This window comes from Solea solea, chromosome 11 (genome assembly GCF_958295425.1).
Source record: "Solea solea chromosome 11, fSolSol10.1, whole genome shotgun sequence".
NCBI classification, from domain to species: domain Eukaryota; kingdom Metazoa; phylum Chordata; class Actinopteri; order Pleuronectiformes; family Soleidae; genus Solea; species Solea solea.
Window position 1 is genome coordinate 21,206,250 of NC_081144.1, and position 26,249 is coordinate 21,232,498.

At 39.9% G+C, this 26,249-nt stretch overlaps 1 protein-coding gene across 3 annotated transcripts; it reads right to left on the bottom strand.

The window, feature by feature from the left end:
* Positions 1–585: 585 nt before the first annotated feature.
* LOC131468638 (solute carrier family 41 member 3) lies at positions 586–26,249 on the bottom strand. Of its 3 annotated transcripts, XM_058643125.1 has the most exons (12): positions 26,060–26,249; positions 25,704–25,838; positions 22,717–23,036; positions 14,626–14,733; positions 13,706–13,777; positions 12,876–13,020; positions 11,810–11,956; positions 10,143–10,287; positions 9,593–9,672; positions 4,125–4,259; positions 3,288–3,436; positions 586–2,165 (listed from the first exon to the last, which is right to left on the bottom strand). In XM_058643125.1, exons 3-12 carry the CDS (start codon positions 23,014–23,016, stop codon positions 1,992–1,994), a joined length of 1,455 nt encoding a protein of 484 aa, XP_058499108.1. In that variant the 5' UTR covers positions 23,017–23,036; positions 25,704–25,838; positions 26,060–26,249; the 3' UTR covers positions 586–1,991. The 3 variants fall into 3 exon arrangements, with proteins under 3 accessions (XP_058499108.1, XP_058499109.1, XP_058499110.1); XM_058643126.1 differs by lacking the exons at positions 25,704–25,838; positions 26,060–26,249 and adding an exon at positions 24,246–24,407; XM_058643127.1 differs by lacking the exons at positions 22,717–23,036; positions 25,704–25,838; positions 26,060–26,249 and adding an exon at positions 18,039–18,248.

Genomic DNA, 26,249 nt, shown 5'->3' on the forward strand with positions numbered 1-26,249 from the left:
TTATTTTATTCATGGCGCACGGGTTTTGTTGTTTTTTCCTGTAGTTTTTAATGTTCTTGTTGACATCTCCGATTTCGTATTTGAAGAATGTTTTTGGGTAAATCCTGAAACGGAGAACGTGGACCTTTGAGTTTTGCTCCTATTGTTGCGAGCTGGAGTGCCTTTACTTATTTATTTATTTCTTCATTTATTTATTTATTTATTTTGGATGAAGCAGACAGAGCCTCGCTGTGTGTTTTTTATTTCTGATGACTCGCCGTGAAACTAGTTTCTCCACGGTTGAAAGGACTGCGTGAGAAGGAGCAGCTGTCAGTCATTACGGGAATTGGTGCACAATGCTATTACTGCAGCTTTTTCACAACACAACTATTCTGAATGGAAGGGGTGAAAACGTTGGAAAAGAAGGATGACTTGTTGTCGTGGACAGAATAGTTGAACACAGGAGCAAACTGCCACGCTGACATTGTCACAATCTCGGCTCCTATAAGGTTCCTTGTGAACATGATCTGTGTTATTTCCACACAAAAATCAATGTTTTCTGGCCAATGAGACCAATAACCACAATTTAAATAAAGATTATATGAGTTACAGTATATATATCTGTTTTTATTGAGCTGAGGTGTTATGATTGCTTTACTAGTCAAATTGTCTTTAATTCAAACTGTGTAAGCCAGCATGAGCCATCACAGGCACACAGACAAACTCTGAACCCAACACATCCATAAATGTCACACCTCCTTATGTATAACACTCGTTTTTAATATGTTTTGTTTGGTTCCTCAGCAAAAGAAAAAAAAAAGGTTATGTAACGGTTCTCTGATAAAGAGAGCAAATGTGAATTTATTGTTTAAGAGCAAAAACAACCACGCCTACTGAACAGTTCTCCACCTAATTACACTGTTTCCACTGTGTGGTCCAGTCTCTTGGCTTTGGCGATGACATTGTGTCACGCCCTCTGTCTGTTAGACTCTGTTAGAACAGTATCTACAAAAGAAAAGGTGAAACTATACATATATATATATTTATATATACATATATGTGTGTATATATATATATATACACATATATATGTATATATATATAAATAAATATATATACATACATACATATGTATATATACACATATATGTATAAATAAATATATATACATACATATATGTATATATACATACATATATACAGTATATATATATACATACATATATATATATATATACATACATATATACGGTATATATATATATACATTATAATAAAGATTTGTGACTTTTAATTTGATGATTATATCTTTTCCTATGACGTCCATGACAACAACATCTGTCCAAACTCATATTGGACACACATCCAGGAAAATTCCAGTTGGTGAAATACGTACATCGTCCTCCACAACCTCCATCCTTAATTCATATTACATCTTGCCCAAACTTGGACTGCTTTTGTTTTATCCGCTTTAAAATTTCCACAGATTCACCAGTCGTTCACAGTGAAGGGCAATGAAAACCATGTCTACTGGCTTACACAGTTGATCTGCCGTCTTAACCGATCATTATCATGTGCCTCTGATGAACCTAAACTCAAATCTAGTTAGTGCTGGAAAATGAAATGACAGGGAAATAGAGGAATGAGAGAAAGAGGAATTTAAATTCATTGACCTGGAGCAGATGTTCTGAAGGACAGAGGACTAAAACTAGTACTTAAAGTATTTTCCTCTCAAATAAAATGTGATCCAGCTGAAAGCTGGTCATGTTCACAGAGCAAACCCTCCACCCAGACGATGGTGTAAAGGGTTGGTCGTCACATCTTCCATCTCTCCACCAGTTTAAAGGTGAATTTGTGACTAATTCCTAAACTGGTCCAGTGATAAAGATCATAAAATGCACTATTGTCCAATCAAAAGCATGTTTGTGCAAAGGAAATCCGGTTCAACACGATTAATAAGACTGAGACAGTGGTTGGTGCTAAGAGTTCAGGGTGAAAGGAGAGAAATAGAATCATAGACCGAGGCTGTGAATAAGTGAGACGGAGCGGAAGCACATGGCCAGGAAACCAGTTCCCAGCAGGTCACCCATGGCGGTCAGGTATGGGATGGAGAAGTTGTCCGGGTCCAGACTCCTCCTCCACATGAAGCGGACGATGAGGTCAGCGACATAGAGGAGGATAGTGACCTTAAAAAGAGGAGGAAACAAAAAAACAACAACATGTTTGTATTATACTTCATGTTAAATGTATAGATTTTATATTGTTAGTTTAATTTTGAAGGAGCAAATGTAACACACACAATTTTCCTGATTCTGAAAACTGTAGATGTCGAAGTTGAGATGTTTTTTTTTTTAAGAGGTTAAAAGAGGTAACAGTGAACTAACAGAAACTCAGAGGAGATAAGAAAAGTATTGAAAATAGCAAAAACTAGGGGATAAACTTTGTGAATATACACATATATATATATATATATATATATATTCATGAACATTAGGCTAACAGTGGAATGTGTAAATGGTTAGGTAAAGGAAAACTGAATTTAGTTGAAATAAGTGGCTAATATTTTTTTGCTGTTGTAAGCACAGAGTGAGAATTATGAAATGTTATGTCATCATTTCTGAATGTTGAGTTGTGCGGTGTGAAAAATGAGGACAGACTTGAAATCATGTCTGTTCATCGTGAAAACAAACACATTAATTTAACTCCAGCACATGAGAGCTAGTGTCAGTAATGTGGGGTCAACAGCGTGTTCAGCTTAGAGGTGCATTCAGTGAACCTTGTAAATTTGATTACTTCTGCACATGCGTCTTCTAAACAAATGCCTCACAAGTATTTTCAGTAGCAGCTGTCTATAAATAAGTCCAAGCAGTGAACATTTGCAAAGTCTAACTTGACTTTTCCTGACTTTGCCAAATGACAAATCACCAAGACTTTGACAGAGATGGCCAAAGATTAAAGTGTCTAACACGGTATGGTTATGTTCATGTGTCTCAGAGTATTACTAACACTTAACAGCAGAGATGACATTATGTAGAGGAGGTCAGAAAGGCGAGCATGGCAGAAGTGCACTTTCAGATCGGTCCAAGAACAAATCTCACCGAGCTGCTCAAACACCAACATCTGGCACGGCTCATTTCACAGGTAGGTAACATGTGGCTGTGGCCGCTTTCATCGGGCCGTGCCAAGTCTTATAATGTACCTTCTGATGACTTGTTTCCACAGTTTGTATCAGAGGGTTGTGTGAAACTTCAGGGGTAAAGTGAGGGCCAGTGAGTTCATGAGAAAGCGCTCATGAGGGCTCTTCTCACCTGTAGCAGGGCAGCACAGAGGTAGCAGATGGTGAAGGCGACAGAGATGGGAGCCTCCTCTCCCTGCAGCAGAGAGATGGCGTAGAGGAAGACCAGGTGACCAGGGACAACCAGCATCAGCAGCACTCGAGCCGACTTTGAGTTCACGCCTTGGAGACACAGAGAGAAGTGGCTTTCACTCAGTTGTAAACCAGTGAGAGGTCTGTGGAGGTTCTCAGTCACCCAGGTCATAGTCTGTCATCTCCTGTGGTTCGCTGTAGCTGACTGGACTTGCTTGACTCTCTTGGATGAGAAGTGAAACGTCTACATCCTGCTAGGACTGTATCATGGAAAAGTGCCATTTGTTACCTGTCTTCTTTTTTTTTGGTAACACTTAAGTACAATAAGTTTCACAAAAAGTTAAACCACTAAGTAATCATTAGTCAATGGTAAAATAATCATTAACTAACAATTAGTTCAGCATTACCTAATGTAGAGGATCCCAAACACCGGGTTGGGACCCTCAGATGGTCGTGGGGGGTTCTTTTTTGGGTCATCAGTATTTGGCCTTGGTCTGGCTGTACTAGTGGTATCAGTGCAACCCTAATTTGTGATGTAAAACATTTCTACGAATCACAAAAAAAGATAGAAATAACTCATTGTAACTTGATATGAAGTTGTGGGACTCATGAGAGCGGTAGGTGGGTCCCATGTGGCCCACAGGCCGCAAGTTTGAGACCTCGGCTTTAAGATAAGAATTCAACTCATGTCAAACTGACAATTGCTGACCTCTTACTGTAGGTCATTCTGTGTTTATTCACTAGATGCCATGCAGAGTGTGAATTATAGCAGTGATACCTGAAGAGAAGAAGGTGATGAAGGGATTGGGCCAGTGCTGCCTCATCTTGTAGGGCAGGACTCCAGGGATGCTCCAGAAGTGCAGGTACGTGGAGATCCTACTGGCCTGAATGGCCACCAAGTTTCCACCCACTCCTACACACACACACACACACACACAACGGGGGAGGAAAATAAAAAAAACACACACACAGAAGGAAAGCACACGCAAGAGAAGATCAATCAGGTTGTAACACAATGTAGAGAAGCCACAACAAAGCACTGCTTTTAACTCCTGAAGAATCCCCATCAAGATTCAATTTGTAAAAAAACAAAAAGCCACTCAAAATGACAAATATTTGCAGCATTGTTTTTCCAGCACATCTTCCCAACACACAGGGAAACTGGTATTGATTTGATATTCTAATGACCAAAGAAAGCCACAAGTTCTTTCAAACAGTGGGCAGTAAACACAGCTTTAAACTTGAAGTAAACACAAATTTAATATTTTCTTGGTTTTATCGTCATAAACGGCACATAAATTAAATCAAGTAATAACACGAGCTCGGCTAATCCGAGAGCCATTTGAATAAGACACACGGACTTAGAGTTAAACCGTTGCCATGTGAGTCACAGTCACTGACAGATGAACACAAAACAAAAGTACAAGAGCAGCTACACAAACAGAACCAGCGGAAAGAAAGTTCCACCGCATTTATGCGGCCAAATGATTCTGACCGTGAAATATGAAAGTGGCTGTGCAAAAATCATCACGGCTTTTTAAAGATTCTTTTTTTGCCCTACAAACTTGGGTTAATTGCTCCTTTCTCGTCAAAATTCAGATATATAGGTGCACCTTTGTAAGAACGGCAGAGGTCACGCCAAAAAAATCCTCATCTGCCAGACAGATCGACCCAAAAAGGCTCATCAGGATCAAATATTAGATATGAAAGACTTTTCCTGTAATATCAATTGAGGCCACTTTCATTTCCGCACAGCTCAGCTTCATCACACTGCAGGACAATCGTTCCACACAACAGTGTCGTTTAAAAGTCCATTTTAATTACAACGATGCTGACAGCTGTATCTGTGCCTAACTCAGTTACACTAAACACCTTTCCAAGTTATTTATCTCCCAAAATGAGCACAGATGTTCTTTTGTGAGATGAAAAAGACTTGAGGGAACTTGGAGTAAAACACAATACTGTTTTTTTTAATGCAAGCCAGTGATGAGGAAAATGGGAAATTCAAACCAGACTAGAATTTCCCAGAGAGCGAAAGAGAGGGATAAACATCGAGAGGATGGGAAGAGGCAAAAATGAGAGACAGTGACGGTGAGAGCTGGTGATTATTAAAGGCCCTGTCTGCAGTGTCTAGATAGTGGGTGTGCACCATTAGTGGTTTAAACCAACTCATATATACTCAGTTGATCCTTGCATGCATCACCTCGTAGCCAAACCAGTAACTCTGAGTGCTGCTTCTACTTCACTATGCCTGAAATTCTATTAACGGGTGGAACATTGCTTATTTTTCATATACTGTGTTTAAAGTATAGTCCATTCTCTGATTTTTGCAGTGGATTTTTAGCATTATGCAATTTCAATGATTCAATTACATCGTTAGGGATTGCACATGGGTCACTTTACAAAATCTCTCCCTTTTCTCCTTCCCTCTGTTCTTGATTATTTCTTCTATCCTGCAACTTCCACATTACGCCATTTGTTTGTTTGTTAGGCTTTTACTCATTACCTTTATAATTCTCTGAAAAAAAGGAATCCACTACTCCACTTACTTTTTAAACTATTTTATCCTACAAACTTGGGTTAATTGCTTCTTTCTTGTCAAAATTCAGACTTTATATATGTGCACTTTTGTAAGAACACCAGAGGCCATGCCAAAAATGATCATCTGCCAGACACTGAAACTGCCATTTCACTGTTAAATCAATGCAGTGTACAGTTTTTTTTGGCTGAAGTCTGGCCCTCACTAGAGGATTTCCAAATCTAATTTGATTTTAAAAACGTGGGAGACCACATACACAGCGGACTTTGGAGCTGGTTTTCAATGTTTTAACCTTGAGAAAGCACAGACTAGATGATCCAGTCAAGACGCAGGACCACACCTTTGGCGTTTAATCAAACCATTTCAGGGAGGAGACTCCAGGGATTTGAGATCTCACAGAAACTCGCGTGATTTAACGTGACTTCAGAATACAAACAGACATGGAGGCGGACTGTCAGCGCCATCAGTTAATAGCTTTTTTATATGCGATGTTTCGTGCTGATAAATGCAAAAAAACTGTGGATGAAGTCATGGCTGAGAAGACGGAATCGACTTGGCGTGTTCAAGTTACGCTTCTAAACAAAAGTACGCAACATCTGTTTCCCGATCAACTCGCTCTCATTGGTTATTGCGGGGTTCTGGCAAATCAGACCTAAGATAACCAGAATTCTGAAATGAAAACCAGGGTCATTTCTCGTTGAGCAGAATATATGTTATTAAAACATACAATTTTATTTTTATTATCAAATAAGAAGTGGGGAGTGCTTTCAGTTTAATGATAACTATTGCACTATATGCTGATAAAAAAGGGGACCGACTGAAATAGACCGTAAATAAAAAGTGGATGTCGTCTTCCAGTATGTCGAATGAACATGATGATAAAAAAAGTTACTTATAAGTGACACCAGTGTGATCATCTGTTAGCAGTTGCAAAATCTCAACATGGTGCCAGCCAAATCGCAAATGAAAAGGCTTCAAATCGGGACTCCGGGATCTTATGGTCAACTTCACTATCAATTGCCACTTGTTACCAAATGTATTCATTCATTCCTAGTTTTATTCATTCTCTATCTTATTTGAACATGTTGATTCATTTGACATGCTAATTTTAGCCTGTTTTTACCTTTTACCGTTTATTGATTGACTATTGCATGATGTTTACAGCAATAAATGCGACCTCAAGTATTAAATTCTTAAAACGCTAAAACAAGAAATGAGAAGACTCAGGTTTTTGTTTTTGTTGCTGCTTTTGTTGCTGTGTTGTTAGTTTAAAATGTGTCTGTTTTGGACATGGCGATTCGTTATAATTGAAATTGTCAATACTGTGAGTAAGCTAGCTTTTAAATTGTCTTTACTACAGTGGCCATTGCGCCACACACACAATCACTTCTGAGGCATATTTTCCATTTATATGGTCATGGCTTCAATAACTTATGTTATTAGGTTATTGTATTGTTGTTAGGTTATTAGGTTATTGTACCCAGAAAATAGAGTAGTAGTATTGTAACCCAAGCTAAAGTTGCTAAGCTAAAAGCTATGATTGCACAATCACTAATTCACAACAACTCACTTAAACTTGTGTATTAAACTGTCTGAGTTGATTGAGGGAGTATTTTCATGAACTGGGAACACAACTATACACTTTTGAAAAGACTGAACTGCAGCCTCAGCGTGAGTCACCGAGGCTGTTCCTTAACGGTGCTCCTACAAAAGCTAAAATTGTTCCAGTGGTTTAAAAGCTTCATTTACAGAAGTCTTTGGCAGCGCTGACTTTAAATGATGTAGACTTTTATATGAGAGCCAAATATTTTCCAAGGGTTTTAGACCAGCTTCATTTCCAGACAGACACTAGTTTTCATTTCCAAATGACAGTTTAAATCTACTTGAAAAAAGAAACTGATAAAGCAACATAATATATAGTGCAAATCCCAAACCTGTACATTAAAGCTAGATTTGTGAAAAATATGGTGTTCCACCAAACGGCGATAATCTCAGTCTGACAAGATAATCTTAAAACATATGATGGCCCACTGTCATGCCAGAGTAGCCACTTACTCATCAATGACAGGAGGAAATAACCAGCCTGTGTTCCTTTTCAGAGCTGTAGCCAGGCTGACTCTGAGGAATTCTAATGATCATGTACTAACCTTGTTCAGCATTTAGACTGGTTTTCTTTCACTGACACTGACCAACTAATATTAATATTCTGTTGGCCACAGTCGGTTATTTTTTACAAATCATTTTTTATTAAAAATGAGTATATCCTGCCTTTTTTTTTTGCTGTACAAATTGGGGTGGTTCAAAATATATATACATTTAGTGATATATCATCGTCCTTCCTCATGCAATACAATAATCGATACATCAGGGCAAATATTGATATTTTAATGAACAAATTAAGGCTGCACTTTTAACTTTTCAGGGATGTTTTGTTTTCTTCAGTGAGACAGACATCATGACATATCGCTATATGGTTGTCTCGCAATATATTGATTATCACAGAATCGTTGTATCGTGATATTATTGGTATCGTGGACCATGTATCGTATCGTGAAGTACCCTGTGATTCCCAACCCTGGTTATAATGCTCGCATCCAGGACTGAGACTCTGTTGTTTTGTTTTTGTTTGAGTTTTCTTTAGCGCAGTCAAACTCAATGTGTGTGATATAATTTCAAAGGAACATAGGATTAAGTTGCCCAAGGGCCCTTCCTGTAGACTGCGGTCTTTTGGAATAAAGGGGGCACTCCTCAGTCTTCTGTGACTCTGTGGTGCCATCTTGACCACAGGCAGGAAGAAGCTGGATATACTGACGAAAAAAAAAGCCATCTCTGTCCAGGGATGCCCACTTTATCCAATAGAGGTGGTGGGAGAGAGAAGAATACGGTGTGGAAAGCTATCATCTCTGATGGACAATCACAGCACTGCAGCTCCTTCATTGACAGACTGAAACACCCTACTGTACAACAAGCACTGATCTCAGCAGACCACATGAAAATGATAGTCCATTCTGTGCAATACAACCATTACAAAATAATATCTCAATATTTATGTGGAATTCTGGTCAATGTTTACACTGTAAATATCAAGGTAATTTTTTGTATATTCTGGTTAACATAAAATGTATAATGGATCATAAAAGTACACATTTTTCTATGTCTGTTGTATATTCACAGATGTGAATGACATGTTTATTATTATTTATTACCTTTATTTAGACTTTCTTTGTTGCTGCTGTAACAATGTATATTTCCCCGTTGTGGGAGTAAAATAGGGTTATCTGATCTTATCTGATGACTTGTAAGTCTTTGACAGTGTTTCCTTCCTGCTCACCAAACATACTTTGTGCAAGGACAGAAGGTTTAGGTGCAGAGTGAGAATGAAAGAAGCAAAAACAAATATACAGTTAAATAGATTGCAGATATCTGCCTGCATGATTCTCATTTTTAGACAAATACAATGTCATAATATATAACAGAAAAGGAGGCGCATATAAACACATGGCATCTTATGCTATGTTTGTATGCACCTCCCATGCATTAGAGATGTTTATTTAACTGGTGATTTCCATGCCTACTGCTGGTTCTTTAGTATTCTGGTTTCTGTGAGCAGCATGCATATGTCCTATTTAACCTTCACTCTGTAGTCTGGTCAACATCCACTTCAGGGCAAACTCAACTCAATCCCCAACTCGATTACATCAGCTTACCGTTAATGACGGGTGTAAAGACGGCCATGCCCTCAAAGTTGGGATCGCTCACTGTCTTGTCCAGTATAAGGCCTCCAAAGCTGGAAATCACAAGCACAGAGAACCACACACAGTTAGAGCCGGGGTTTCTTGGCTTGGAGTCAGACCGGAGGAAACCACTCACATTAACAGTCCACACACACAGTTTACTATTTATCCTTCTCACTTCATTAATCAGTTTTTTCTTCGAGTGCATGAGCTCTGGAGGAGAATCAGCAGGTTTTAATTAAAGACTCCTCAGAAAATAACAGACTGGTTTAGACTTTAGACACAGTTTGATGCAGCATTTTGTTTCACAGCACAAAGTTAAATCAACACAAAGAGTGTAATTTCTTATTTGATGCTTAGGTTTTATTCAAATCTTGTCAGTTTCTCTTTAATTCAGGCTCTGGCAGTGCACCTACTTTCAAACTTAACTACACAATTCCTCCAAAAAAATAATCTTTTTTAATGGTTGACAGATTGTGATGAAGTCAAAAAAGAGAGCGTGAGGATTACACTGTATATATACCTGCTAATGGACATAGCGACTATGACAGGCTGCCAGCCTGAGCGGAGAACCTCGCTGATCTGAGGACTCTGTCGAGCCACCACCACCCACAGTGGGATCAGAGCCAGGAAGACCAGACACACCAGGGGGGACAGGTACCATATATCTGCACGACAGCAACACATGAAGAGCGTGAAGAAATGCACTTCTGCACATTTTCTTGTCTACACTAGATGGTCGGATGAGTCATGCAGTTAAATGTACTTTCATTATCAGAACAGAACAGAACAGAACATACTGTACATGTAAGAAAAGGATACAGTTGGCAACATAGTCGTACTCCATTCCCACTGGTTAAAAAACCTGTTTAATCCTGTTTCAACAGGTTTTGAACCAGTGAGAATGTGTTTATTCAGTATAAACTCTGCATTGGCTCTGATAGCCATCAGTGGGAATGTAAGAGCCAGATGAAAATGCTAATTTCTTCTTCTGGTCTAACACTAGGGTATACACAAGAAAATTTGGTTTTTTTGTCATCCCGGAGACAAAAACAGTCACACAGAAGTGGCATTTTGGGATGCTGAAATGGGTCTCACAACACCACTGTTGCCTTTTTGTGTATAACCATACACTACTTTTGGGACAATAATGTTGTAATCGAACCTCTCTCCTGCGCTAGCATTTGCATTTGCTATTGTTCTCATCTTCCTCTTCTTCTGTTTAGAGATTGTTTAGTCTATATGCTTCATGATAACTTTTATTTTCTTTCCTTAGTCACACTGGCTTGGTTCATGTGACTGTTTATTCAAACAAAGCATTATTTCTAAGAAAAAAAAAGAAGTGTACACCAGCGTGCATGTTTTATGCACATGTTCAATTTTTATCACAGCATTACAGCACCACATACAGGCCTGGCATATGTACTACAGCGTTTAGAGTCAAAGGTTTTATGTGGATGAAGACATTCCTGATGGAAAACATTTCCGACCACTAGCTTATCTGTTAGCTTAACCGTTAGCATACTGTAGCTGTGAGTCATGAATGTTTTTAGTGAACCTTTTTTTTTTTATATCTTGGGATAGCACTCAATATTTTTATTTACCGAAGTAAAACATACAAAATAGTTCAGACTGTCACTGAGTTCCATTGTGTTGTTTGTTTTCTATATCAAGCGTGGGTGACACAGGAATGAAAAAAAAACCCACTAGCATTAGAAAGATATACCAGCTAATTTAATTGTGAAAGAGGCTTAAGTGTCCAGGGATGACAATGTTTTTTCGGTGAATATTTGTCATCGCCTCATACAATCAATCACACAATCATAAAACCTGCACTAACCCTTTAAAAGGCCTGAAACATTGTGGATGCAGAAGAAACTGTATCATCACCACATGCATTCATACAAACACACATCACACACCATGGTGAGAAGACGGGGAAAATAAATCTGACTTTTGCTGCCACCTTGTGTTCTACTTTACAACCATGATGAATTCAAGATGTGTCTTAGTGGGGAAACAGGTCATAAATCATATGACAAGACGTCATATTCAAAAGGTACACAAATTGCTGCAGTGACTGATGGATAGAACACAGCACATCTGCACAGACAAACAGAGAATCATAAATCAGGTCTAAGATCTGGTTGAACTGCCTCTGCTTGTGTGTTCTTAGTCAAATCTTCTCACCTATGTGATTGTAGAGTGTGCTGCTGACTCCAGCCAGCAGGGACAGTGTGATCAAGTCCCCTAGACTGGCTGCAATCGGCGTGGCCACATTGTCAGGGTTGATCCCGACCTTCCTGGAACCTATGATGACTCCGATCATCACCAGACCTATGGAAACCAAGGAGAGACGAGTGGAAGTGAAGACACAAACAAAGTGACTGAGAGAAACCGCAACTGTCAGCACTTTGCACACAGAGAGGCACAATTTATTGCGCTGTGCCAGAATGCTTTCATAAGAGCCACATGACAACATTAAGTTGTTTTTTCATCTATGAATAAAGACAATTTTCAACCAGCCTCACAGTGACAGCTAGAAAAAAAAAGCTGAGCTAAATAAAAATGTATAATGTATATCAGAAAAATGATTCATCGAGAAACAGCAGATTAAAGAAAGCTAGAAAGAAATGAGTCCCAGCTGAGACATTAGCAGACATTTGTTACAGACCGGTCACTAATCACATGTTGGGAGGATGCTGATGTTTTGCTGTTCTGTCAATCTTAACTTTGTAGTGAAAAATTGACGTTTTCAAAATAAAATTCCCATTCTGATTTATGTCAAATAAAGCACTGACTTCATTAGTGGAGAGTTATTTTAACTGCTAATTTAGTGGCTTGGAGGTTAATAAATGACAGTTCTTGATAATGAGGAGTCAAGGCTTCTCATAAATTAATGTTAATTTTATGACTCAGATGAGCAGATGAACAGCCTCACAGTTCACCCACCTCTCGTCCAGTTCTACCTCAAAGGGTTTATGTTTAAAGGCTATTAAGCTCATCATCATGTGAAGCTTCAGGTTCTTTTCATCCAAACACAGTTTGGTTCAACTGGAGCAGGGATTGCATCTGCACGAATAACTTGCATTTATTCACTTTATAGACTTTATTTACTGAGGGAAAGCTATAGAATTACCAGTTTCTAAATAACACATTTACTTTATTGTTTTCCCCTTGTACAGTTACCGCTTACTATAGCTTACTGAACTGCTTTAGATGCATCAGAAAAATGAAAGAGTCTCAGATGACTGACCTAAAGACAGAGCAGCTACAAAAGCGGTGGTGATGCTGCTGGCACACAGAACAGCTGCCTGGTCCAGTTCAACGCCTCCTCTGGAAATGGCTCCTAAACACACAGCTGCCACTGCTGCCAGGAAGCCCACCACTGTGGCCTGAACCTGCAGGAAATCACACCCAATGGGGGACATTATTATTACAGCCAGTAAGCCTGGAGCATTTTTGGGCTTGGTCCAACCAGTATGGTTTTTCAGTTTACGATGTTAAATCTGCAGTGCCCGCCTTTTATATAGAAAGTAGGGATGCACCAACACTGATACCGGTATGTGTTGCAATGTCAGCAGTTTGGAAATACCTTAAGATAAGCGGTGACGACAAAAAGTAGAGCAGACTGCAACCTGTGCTCTGCTCAACTGTCAGTAGGAGGAGGAGGCGAAATGTAGCTCCTTCAACACATTATGATACACAATAACGACCAAGAAAATGATTTTTTTTACTAAATATGAAGTATTATGCATTAAAATCTAATTCAATTAAGTACTCAGTATCATCAGGTACTCACATTTAATTAATTATTATGCCTAACAGCTCCACGTAACGTGTTTCCGTCTCGTGTCGCCCGCTGACATTTTATATCAAGACAGACGGAGGCAATTGCGCTAGTAAAGCAAGACAGCTGCTCTGCAAGTGTATTCACACAAACACTCCTTCTGTCAGGTCTGATAGTATTGTTCAACATAATCTGTTTTCAGATGAAGGACAATTTCTAGATCAAACAAAGACTGAATAACAACAAAAATCACACACTGCAGCTTTAAAACACCAAATCCAAATACTGTAGATTACCTGTATTAGTGCCAGATTGCTACACACCATGGTCCATTGTTTTTTGGGGTCATCCATTTGTCCTGTGTTGGACTAAAAACACGGAGATAACAATATCAATACGTCATCATTCAAATTATATCTTTATGAACAACTTCTGAACAATTATGAATTGTGATAATAATGTGGAATATCATCATTTACTCTAACTCAGGGGCAGACAAGTAGACAAAAGGGCTGACTTCTGAAATGAAAGAGCCTGTGTCTGAATTAAATAAATAATTACTCCCCTTTAAATTTAACCAGATGAAGGAAAAGAAAAAGGGTTTGTTAAAACCTGAGGTTTTGGTAAAACGTCAAGGCTAGTTTCACATTTTCCACAAAGCAATGAGATTTTTACCTTCACCCTACCAGTGGGTACAAGGATAGAAATACAAGAAATACAGCAATAGCACAGGATTTATGACAAATGCAGTAATATATATACATGTACATTTGTAGCTTTGCAGTACATATAAGAAGAGGATACAGACAGCTTATAACAAAGGCCTATATGGGACAAGACTAATCAGTGACCATCACCATTTTATATCAGTTTCTAAAGCATGCACATTACTTTTTATAGCTTTTATAGCATTTGAATGCTATAAAAGTGCTATGGTATTCAGTTCCATATCAACGTTGGCAGGGCTGCCCAGTTTTAATCATTTTTTCCCTGTCTTGTTATCCTTCTTTTGCTTCCTAAACTCTTGTTTTCTTCAGCTGCACCAAAATCTTTGTCCTGACGACTAGTGTTGTTACAAAACGGACATTTGAGAAGTAAGGATTAGGTAAGATGAACAAACAATCGTCTTGAGGAAACGTGTCTGTTTCTAAAACAAATAGTGATATTTGACATGAGGGCCTCAAAATAATAAACATTATTAGCCAGTTATTCTTACAGCAGTGGAGAGGCGAGCAGCCAGAGTCATCTCCAGGTTTCCCTTGAGTCCAACCAGCGCAGGCACCAGGATGAAAACCTCTGTTATCACCTTAAACACCTCCCAGTGCTGGACAGAAAATGTTGGAAAGACAGTCACAAGAACAAAAAACACAATTATGAAGTTCAGATGATTATGATTCTCTTAGTTCAACCTTCACTTTGACATGTCTGCTCTAAAAAGCAGCAGCAGCACCACTGAACTTCCCGAAACTTGTCTCTTCCTGCTGTAGTTAAACAAGCCCATAGCATAATGTAGACTAACCCAGTAGCCCACTTATCCCCCTTCCCACATCTGTGAGCATCATGTGACACCACGCCATAATGCACCCAGGTTCACTGGGTTTGGAAGACGTACAGGTCACAGAGTCTGCCTCCCTCACATTTTCTGACTACAACTCCAGCTGGCAGGTCCAAAATGGTTGAGATCTTTAAATAGATGCATTTATAAAAGAATGACGCAGCTGCCAAGAGCGAGGAGATGTGGAGCAGAGGGAGGCAGGGGATTAAAGATTAGAGGCCGGAAACAGAGGAAGGGAAATAGAAACATCAAAAGTTTGGTGAGTGTTTTTACCATGTGTTAGTTAGATGGGTGCATTGAATAAAGGCAATAGACCAGATCAATATTAGAGCAGAATATTCAAAAATAAAATGGTGGACCACTGTTCTTTTCTACCACATAGCCTATAGCAACCAGACATGATACATTATTGAAAGGTTGATGTCCTTTCAGAAGCTGTATCCTCATATGAACCAGAAAAACAATCCCTTCTGCATCAAGTACAGCATAAAAAAAACCTAAACCTAAGATAAATATGAGAGCAACATCACCACCAACACTAGTGCAAAGAGCAATGGAAACAGATGGATGAATCCAAAAAGCCATTATCACTGCTACTTCTTAAATTGTTTGCATAAGCACAACAGTAAAGCAAAAACAATATGGAGGCAGTGATAAGGCCTTATCACTGGCCTAAGGGGGAGGATTAAAGAGAAAACTGTTAATTAGAGTTTTGTTTTGTACCTCAATCTCTTTGTGGGTGTGTGTACCTTTATTTTCTACCGCCTTAAGCTAAGTTTTGTACAAAGATTTGAATGGTGGTTAGAATTAAGTTGAGGGTTAAGCATTAATTGATTATAGTTAAGGTTAGAAAAAAGTATTGTTTTGGCTGTCAATGGAAGTCAAAGCAGTGTCCTAATAAGAGTAGGATCGCTAACCTGTGTGCAATGATGCAAGGATGCCAAGTTCAAATCACTTTTGAGGGTTGAACTTTTTGAGGCTTAGACCTGGGTCATACTTCCCACGTGACGTCTGCTACCATATGCGTAACATAAATGTGTCTGTGATGATGATTGTGGGCCCTATGTTGATAAATGTGAGCACATGCATGCAGTGTATACACTATATGCACTGTCTGCACATGCTCCTTGTAACACTGTAACACTTTTTAGTTCAGTTCCTGGCCAGTACCCAAACATGTACAACTCAGCACTATACAGAGACATGAACATGGGGGGAAAACGGCTGGCAAGAAATCGCCACTATGGAATGGAATGTGTGGAACAATTATGCAGATGTGGACACTCAATTAATTATGAAGGGAGCTGTGGTCATGTTTGCACATGTTCAAAAGTTAAGTGGCTCTCTAGGGACAAGGAATGCAGAAAGTGATTAGAGTAAGGGTTGGGTTCAGGCATGTAGTTGAGATGGTTAGGGTTGTGGTAATGGGATAGCAAGTGCATTATGTCTATAAATGTCCTCACAGCTATAGAGAGACAAGTGTGTGTGTCTATTTATATACACATCACTCTCAGGTTCTGGACTAGTAGGTCTAGCTGACGTCTGTCATACAGGGAGGCTATCTTGGGACATGGCCCGCTTCTGCTGCTGCTGCTGCTTGGCTGTGCCTTTACACTGTGCTGTACTCTATCTCTCAGGACAAAAAGCAATGTTTATAATTACGAATAATTACTCTCCATCATTGTACAGGCAGTGACTATCACATCAACACGTGCACTCACTCACTACTTTATATCCACGCCAAGGAAGAAATATTTCAACTATATCGTGAACAGTGTGGACATTCATTTCTTCGACTGAATCTCCCTCTACTGCTAAATCAATTTCTTTAGTCTAAGTGAATCACAGTTTCGTATTCCCCTCCTCGCTCTCTCCACTCCTTCTTTTCATCCTTCAGTCTCTTATTGAATTAACTGTTCACTTTTATCCCAAGGCTCTCTCCTCTCTCTCTCTTACCTAAATCTAAATCTGATATGGAAAACTAAGAAAGGTGGATGTTACACAAGACGCCATACAGTTAAGAGAAGATAGCACTGCCAAAGGAGAGACAAGAATATTGAAAGTAATACACCTATTACCTACTTTTATATACAGCGTATCCATCCATTTAACCCAACAACTACCCAGTTATCGGCCTGTTTTAAATAAAAAAAACACCACTCATTCGTTCCTCCATCCGTGCAATTACTCCGACATCCTGCCTGAGTCTATCAATTCCACCATCAGCTACTAATTTTCCCATTACTCTCCCTACACGGCTGTGCTCAGAGTCATCAATAAAGTAGATGGGACTGGAAAAATATCCAGTATTTAATAAAAGACCAATGTCAGTCCAACCCTAATCCAAACATGAGGATGAATATTAAAAGATGCCTGGAAGAGACCACGCTCAACCCAGCGAAGGCTTAGGTCCAATGTTACTTCCTATCCATTCTTATGACACTAGAAAACCTTATCAACTGTCCGTGGCAGTCTGTGCATAGTATGTTCTCATCCAAGTGGCAACCTTTACCTATAAGAATCTGACCTCCCATTTTTGAAGCTTGGCCAATGCCATGTTGAGAACAACCAAGGCTCCTATTGGACAATACTTGCTGTCAATCACATTTTCCTGCAAATGGGAACATAGTTTACAAAATTGACTGCTACTAAAGAAGACAGTAAACTAGTGATCAAGACCATTAATTCCTAAAGAAAATGTTTACTGATGTTGCAAATCAAGCTTCCCATAGACTTGTAGTCATACGGACTTCTTTTTGCCTCTAGCAGAGTCGCACCCTGGTGGCTATTCAGTATAATCTTCCAAGCTGTCTTCATTTGGCAAACCAGAAGACTACGTCCAATTTTTACACACGTATAACAAGGTAACAAATGTTGATATCCATAGTATAAAAAACTGTCACCGACCATTGGTAGTTATTCCTTGATTGGACGCTCTTGTATTGAGATTTTCATGACCTTAAGAAAAATTGTCACAGCACTAAATCAAAGATTTAATTTACCATAACCTTAACTTCGATATGCTGTAATTGTCATGAAACCTCCCACAAATGAATCTGCTTAGATTTTCGTACATGAACAAGGTCCATAACGATACCAGCGAAGACCATCCCGAGCCCTGACACCAGGTACGGCACTATGACCTGAGCAGCAATCAGCCAGGAGCTCTCTGGTAGGAAACCGTGTTCGGATCGAGTCAATTTCCAAGTCACACCGCGTAACTTTTTGCCCTGGTAGCGCAGCTCCACCTCCAGACGAGTTACCACCATGATGACAACGAGGAGTTTCTCAATCAGTTCAAAAGGTGTCGCTTTTCCATTGTAAATGAAATCCAAACCTAAAGACGAGTGTTCAGTCGAGGCAGGAAACTGTTTCTGACGGTGGATATCTTAAACTTTGTTGCGAAGTTTCACCTTTCCTCAGACGTGATCGGAGTGAATGCTGAAGAAACCGGTCTGTTATTTTTCCTTCTTTTGAAAAAAGCCAAGGGCAGAAGACTTCAGGCTGATTGTGAGACCTTTCTGACTTTGGAACAGACAATCTTATGAAACATTTGACCTCTGAAGGAGAAAACGAATCATCTACTGCCATGCCTTTTTCCAAATTTTGTTCAAGTTAGTGCTTCTTTTTCAGACAAATTTAGTGTTAGAGGCTTTAACTCTAACTTGAGGGCAATGGAGTGTGGCATCTTTGGCCCAGTGGTGAGTCAGCAGTGATGAGGTATCCGTTTTTCAGCACCACTGGGGAGCACAATCATTAACACCTTTTCTGATTCATAGGTCATAACGTTCTCGACAAGTGCAGCTGCTCCAAAATCTGCAGTCACTCTCGGTTTCTCTTTGTTTTCAAGTGAAGGTGAGCCAGACGTACACATAGGTCAGAGAGAAAGACAAATCATAGTTCAAGAAGTCATGACTTAGTCCAGTCATTGTGATCTACTTGAGAATCCATCAGATTTAGTTCAAAGTCCTTTCACCTGAGTTTACTGGTTGTTGGATGAAGCACTGAATCCTTCTTGATCCAGTGTGGAAACTACTTAACCAACAATTTAAAGGCACAGCTGTATCCTTGTACCTGTCGTGACAGTGGCAAAAGGATGAAGATTTGTCCAAAACGTCTGGAGAGTTAAAAGCAGTAGGATTCCTCTATATCTTTGTCATTCCTTCACAAATTTGGCAAAGAGTGACGAGAGAAACAAACAGAGCTCCATTACAGCGGAAAGTCATCACAGACTGATCCACTGACAAAATGCAGCAGCCGGCTCCTGGCAGGCTGGAGTGTTTCTATCCTCCTCTCAGCATCAGGGTAATCCTGCTCCCTCGGCTCTGCTCTGCTGTGACGTAGCAGAGAAAGAGGCAGGACTGTCTGCACCGCTCGACTTGCAAACTCATGAGGGAAATGACCGGCTCACTGCCTCACACACGTCGTCCTGCTTTTCGTTGCTGCGTGCCTGCTGCCTCTCATCCTGCCTCCTGCTCACCATGTGACATCCTTCTTTCTATGTCACCCAGTCTGACTGCATTTCTTCCTCGTTCCTTCTCTTTCGAATCTCTCGCTCCCTAATGCGATTCATTCTCTCTTTACTCAATCCATATTTCTTTACCCCGGGGTTCACCACCATAAATGATGCATTTGCACCATAATCCTGCCAACCTGCCCTGCTACTCTTTCTCCGTGTTCTAAAAAACACAAGCAATCTAAGAAGCTGAACTGAACATTAATAATCTTCTGAGAATCTACATCACTTTCCCTTGACACTTTCAGTCCAAATGTTGCTTCTGTGACAACAATTATCCCTTCATATAACAATGACCTATTTTGAAGGGAGATTAAGGGTCTTCTATTGTCTAATCTTTACTTAAGTTAATCGTTTCAAATTACTGACTTGTTATCTTCTTCTCTGTAAGCATGAGGAATTAAACTTAAGAGACAAAACACTTTTGGTGAAACAATTGACTTATTTTCTGTAGTAAAATAACACAACAATGAAGTTAATGAAGCTGCTGTCAGGTGTTGTGGCTAACATCCTGTCCATTGCTGCTGACAACATTTGGTACTTTTCAATTACATAGTTCTAGCACAACTCGGCTTGACTCTGTGCTTTTTTTAGTGTCTGCTCTGGCGAGTGTCGTCACTGGAAGAAGCTGTTTCTAATTTAATTTCCATTCAAATAGTGATTTTCACCAAAAAAGTGATAAATGTGCACCCTTATATTTCCTAGAACCTTGAGTCTTGAGAAGAACTGCATCAGTCTCAGTACACCGAATAGAAGAGAGGAAGGCGGAGTATTAAGCCCCGCTCACCAAGCAGAAAAAACATTTTGACAACAGAAGAAGTCGTCGCCAACGATAGTCACCCAAGCCTCGACCTGGCGACCCTCAAACCAGCAGACACCCCGACTCCCCTGGCCGACTGGCCTTTCAGCTGATGACCCACTCGAACCAGACGTGTACGAGGGAGCTGTAGCATTGTTCTCTTATTCTTTGGTAAGAATGCGTCCTATACCCGACGTCCAGACTTTTACCGCTACCCGGTGGTGAAGTGGGATACTACAGGACCCTGCCGCGTGAGTATACAATATGCGCAGCACAATGCGACGCGCACTTCGGTGCGTGCGGCATGTGCGCTTAAGTATACCAGGGCCTTAATACATTTTATTTGGACCAATGATGGTGAAAAGTTGTATCATAGAATGTAAGATTACATTTTGCAGGTCTATTTCAAGAGAGCAAGTAATAATATTGAGGCCATGATTTACACAATTGTGTGATGCAGCTTAAAATGAGTAAACCTGACTTGGACAGCAAAATGAAAATGGATGTAGGATGTAACGATAAAAAGTAGAGGGTAGAGGTTTGACAAAAGACTTTGGTTGGACAAGATCCACATCCGCCACAGGCCACAGCCACAACACTTCATGCTGATAGTCAAATCTTCTCATATTAAGTTCATCTCCATTAAGAAATGCTACTTTTAATATCCTTCTACAGCCCCTGTGCTTTTCAGACAAAGTGCTCAGTCAAAACCCTCCATCAGACGCTGCAGGGAAACTGTCACTGTAGAGGAGAAAGTGGAGGAAATACTGATGAGCAGCAGATGGAGTGAAAGGAGGGAGGCATATGAGGGAAGACGAGGTCGACAGAGAGGTATGAAGAGGCACCAGCTCATCATAAAGCCAGACAGCAGTGCGTCTGAGCCCAGATGGCTGCAGACCAAACTGCCAGGGAGTCTGGCAGGGAATGAAGACGAGACAACACACAAACAGAGGCATTTTCTCCACATCAGTAAAAAGGGATGACACATATACACACACACACACACACACACACACAGACAGACACACACTCACAAAATACAAACAGCCTCAGGTAGAACAAAGACTCTGTGACAACATTTGCTTGATAAACAACAAAACTATAGAGTCTGGGGACACATTTGGTTTTCAAAGTGTATACAAAAGATTTTTGTTATGCTTTTTGTGATCCAATCAAACATTTTCCACACTTTATGGGAAGATAATATAAAACTCTCTGTATTATGTTTAAAGCTGCAGGGGCATATTTTATTAAAAGTGTCAAACACTATAGCTGGTTGTAGGCTATATATGAATATTTGGACATTTCCATAGTGAAGGAGAGACAGGAAACAGGTAAAGCAATGTTTCTAGTTTTATATCACTGTCAGCAGAATATTGTGGTGATTCAGTGTGCTGCATTACCTCACAGTGAGACTTTTTTGTTATCGTTTCACAATTATTAATCTGGGAAATTGTTGGCCGATGACTCAACGATAACAATATCAATAGTTGCAGCCCAAAAAGGTTTCATAAATTAGACAAACACTGAATGTTTTTTGGAGAAATTGTCATGTAACAAAGTGAATATACCAAATTTTCCCTGAATAAAATCGATTTACTTGTGTCATCGTGCAAAAATCAACAACCCTCTGCTTCAAGTGCAAAGGAGACAAGCTGAGGATGATGTGGTCACTCTTGTGTGACATGTGTCAAATACACCTGTTACACAACAGTTCCTGGTGTCTATCTCTCTTCCCCGTCTTCCTTTTCATTCTAATTTCCACCACCTCTCCTTCACTACCCTATTCCTTTCTCTCCTCTCTCCTACCCCAACCAATCAAGACATATTTGGTTCATTTATTTATTCATTGTCTACCTACAGGGGTGTCAAACTCAAATTACCTGGGGGCCAATGAGCATATAGTCTGGTCAAGCGGGGGCTGACATAGAGGTGAAATGGGGAAAAAACAACTATTTGGTAAAGTAAAGTAAAAGTGCTTGTTTTGATATAAAATGATTCACAATAAAAACATATTTATGATGCACAAAAACGGAGAATTTAATTGAAAATTTTGCAAATAATGATGAGGATAATTGTGATTAAAACAGCTTAAATATATGTAATTTCATGTTGAGTGTAATACATTCAATAAAGCAATGATTACAACGGAATGTCTTATTACTATTATAAAAATATTGCCGGCAAATACATTTAGTCTTATATTCTGTCTCTATTCCATCACCTTGCACAGTGGTGGGCGGGCCGCATGTAATCGATTGGAGGGCCACATGTGGCCCCCGGGCCACCAGTTTGACACATGTGGTCTACCACTTTATCCTCCACAGGCAGAAATGCCCTCAGTCGGACCAGGGTAAGAACATGGGTCTTTTTGCTGCAAGGCAAATTTAAGAGATATTGTGTAACAGTTTGCTGCTGCAGCACTGTGCAAACTCACCTGTACATTGTCCAGCACCATGCCGGCCATCACCATGCCCATTCCAGCCAACAGGTAAGGAAACACCACCTGAAGACAAATAGCTGTGGACGACTCCTCCTCCACCTTGGCCACTGACAACTTCGGCTTCTCTGCTGGTTTTTTAGGAGGCAGAGGCTGGAAGACTGGGGGTAAGATGAGGTCATCCTGTCCGTCTAAGGTGGCACTGGGACTCCCACCTGGGCTCTTCCCCTTAGAGCGGGACTTTTTGCCCTTTTTCCTGTGGCGGGGCTGCTGTGGTGCCTTCTCCTCACTGGGCATGATGGTGTGCTGGTTTAAATCTGGGGATGCAAAATAAAATTGTTTTCATTATTATTGCGTTTTCTGATTTTTCAGCTTCTTAAAGGTGAATATTTTCTGGTTTCTTTACTCCATATAACAAAGAAATCATTGAATCTCAATAATTTCTGTTCGTGGACAAACAAGACATTCGAGAACATAATTATTTCCACGTTTTAAAACACTGATCAACGTTTTTTAACATTTTCTTGACCAAACAAGTACTCAATTAATCGATTATGAAATTGCAAGCCCATGTTGGGCATGTTGTTTTATCCTTTAAGCTCTACTGAGTTTATAATTTCCTTTTCAGGAAACCAAATAAACTACACAATGATACAAAAAAAAGGGGAGTTCAGCTCAGCTCAGTTCAGTTCAGTTCATAGGTGAATAGCCTTTGAGTGATCCTTTAATTAATTGAAAAAGTTCATTCTAAACCATGAATAGTGTGATTTTTATGCACATTTGCAGGTTTTGTCTCTGCATCCTTTAATTTATCTGTCATTACAGTCAAATGAATTGTTTGATTTTATGAATTGTTTTACCATTTTGTTTTTGGTACTATTTACACTTCACTGTTACTAGTATAGTAAGATATACTCATCAGTATTTTGTAAAGATGTCTACAACTGCACGTGTCATGTTGATCCATAAGATATCTGCAGTTACTGTGACCAATAATCATCAATCATGCAAAATCAAATATTACTCACAGCCATGACTGCAATATCTCATGTGGCTTCTGGATATAACAATAGGATTATAACTATAAACTTTAATTCCTCTGCTCTTATCATCCTATTTTCAGTTATTCATGATTTGCCATTAAAATACCTGAGATGTAGTTGTTTACTAACGTAAACATACGTCAGTCACAACACAAAACATCTACCTCTAAGGCGTAACTTGACTGTGTATTAAATCAATATACAACCACGTCCAGGATTAAATTGAATGGTCATTCTCATGGGACTATGTGAAATGTGAAATAAGGGAGAGAGTATGTCATAAGCGATCCTATGCAAACTTAAATCAAAGTTACTGTCACGTAGCTGAACTGCAGTAGATTGTCTTGCACATTTTAAAACAGATAAGACGGCCTATGACAGTGGAAGTGGTGTATGGTCACTGACAGCGGCCACTGGAGCACTCATTCATCGGTGTTGTTTACCCAGTCTGAAACAAGGAGTAATGAAAATATGAATACACACTGTCGACGACTGAGTCCCGGAAATGTCGTCAAATGTCAACATTCGTGCGCAGGTCGTCGGGAAACGCGTCACGACAGTAAAGTACACAAACGACGGCAGCGACTGTCTCCCGCAATCCGAGCTGAGCTGTCCTCTGCCGCCGCTGTTGCTGCTGACTGCAGCAGGCTGCCATGTGTCCCATCCCATAATGCTACGACTCCCGGTAACCCACGGTTACACAAGCAGATGGCGCTCTCTGATTGGATAGAAACGGTGGTAAAATAAAAGCACCGTTAAGCTCCGCCCCCCTCTGAAGTGAAGTTTGGGTGAAAGCTGAGAGGGAAGAGTGGGTGGGTGTAACGCACAGGGAAATATCACACTTAATACATAATCCATACCGTTTGAGTATGTTTTAATGCCAGGTTTCCTTGAAAACGTTTTAAATTCGTGAAGGTTTGAGGAGTAAATGTGGTTGCAGTGGGACACATTCACAAGTTGAACACCTTTAGTGTTCAATTTGTTTTTGGTTGTTGGTGATTCATGTCTCGTGATGTCATGACTTGTAATGGGACTTGTAACAGCCTCACCTTGCTTCACGGCTGTTGACAGAGTTTGCGCACCTTAGCTGAAATGAAATTAAAGGCCTTTCCATGACCAATTCTCTCAAATTCAAGGACCAAATTTGGACCAAACAGCTTGAAGGGAAAAATCCAGAGTTACAGCCATTCTAGGTCTATTTGTAGGTCTACAATCGAGTCCAACAAATGATTTTTGAGAAATTTTGTGTTTTGCGATTTCGACTGAAAGAGCTAAGACAGGGCACAGCATTGCGTCGAGACAAATCGCTATTTTTTTAAAAACACTGTTTGGCTCAAAACAACATTTGACTTCTGTGGTAGTGAGGAGAAGGTTCCTACAGACAAACCACAGTGTCCATAACTTGTAGTTGTCTTCCTGTGAAGTCATCTTCAAAGTCTGTAATAGTCGATTGCAGAATTTTATTATGCTACTGCTGTAGCTATCTCCAAACAGACTATGCTGTTCTATGCAGCTCCCTCTCAATTTCGACTTCAACACTAGCCTATATTGGAATATGGAAATACACTCCTGCGTGTTTGGTGCTGTAGAAATCGTCCAATTGACGTGATCGTGATACCAACACAAAATATGAACCTGTTGTACTTGCTGTAAGTTGCATGTACAAAATAAATGAGAAAAAAGCATAAAATGTTCACAACTTCATGGTTGATGATGTCTTGTGGATCTGTGTTCATCATGACTTCCTTGTTTGGTGCTATCACGTCTCATCCACGTTACCGTGTTTTTGTTCGAAAAGAACGGAACCATGTTGGGAGCAAAAAACTGGCCAGGAGGTGACACAGTTCTGCTTCTTGAGACTCTAAAAGAACTCCGAATTGTAAAACGTCTTGATGGTCCATGTAAACGGTGGAATCGTTTGCTAGCCAAGGTTCCACTTACCCCTTCCGGAATGCTAGGGAGGAGTCTTGCCTTGTCTTTGTTGGACTTGGACTTGGAAGGATCTGCTCTTCTAAGCAAGGATCCTTGACTTTAGGAGGTAAGGGATTCCCTGGTATTTCCTTGGTTTCTGATTTACTGAGTGATATCACAATGACTGCGTCACTCCCAAGTGGTACACACACACACACACACACACTGTATGATCAAAGTCTGTGTCACTGATAATGAAGACACATGCTTGGTCAACATTTGCTCCTTATATTGAGGCTGAAAATCACAAACATTACCGCAGTCACTTAATTAACTTAAGCCTGTAACACACACACACACACACAGATTTGAAGTATCATTCTTACCTTTGTCTCCACAGCTTGTGAAGCCCAATGTGGGCTCAACTGAGGTGAACGCAAGCTTCTAAAAAAAGAGTAAATGGAGAGTAAATGTCTGTCTCTATTACCGCTGCATGTGTGCGTGTGTTCCGCTTTCCATTTGCCCCTGAATTTTCTTTACGTACTGCATGTCTCTGCGTTAAACTGGGTGTGTGTG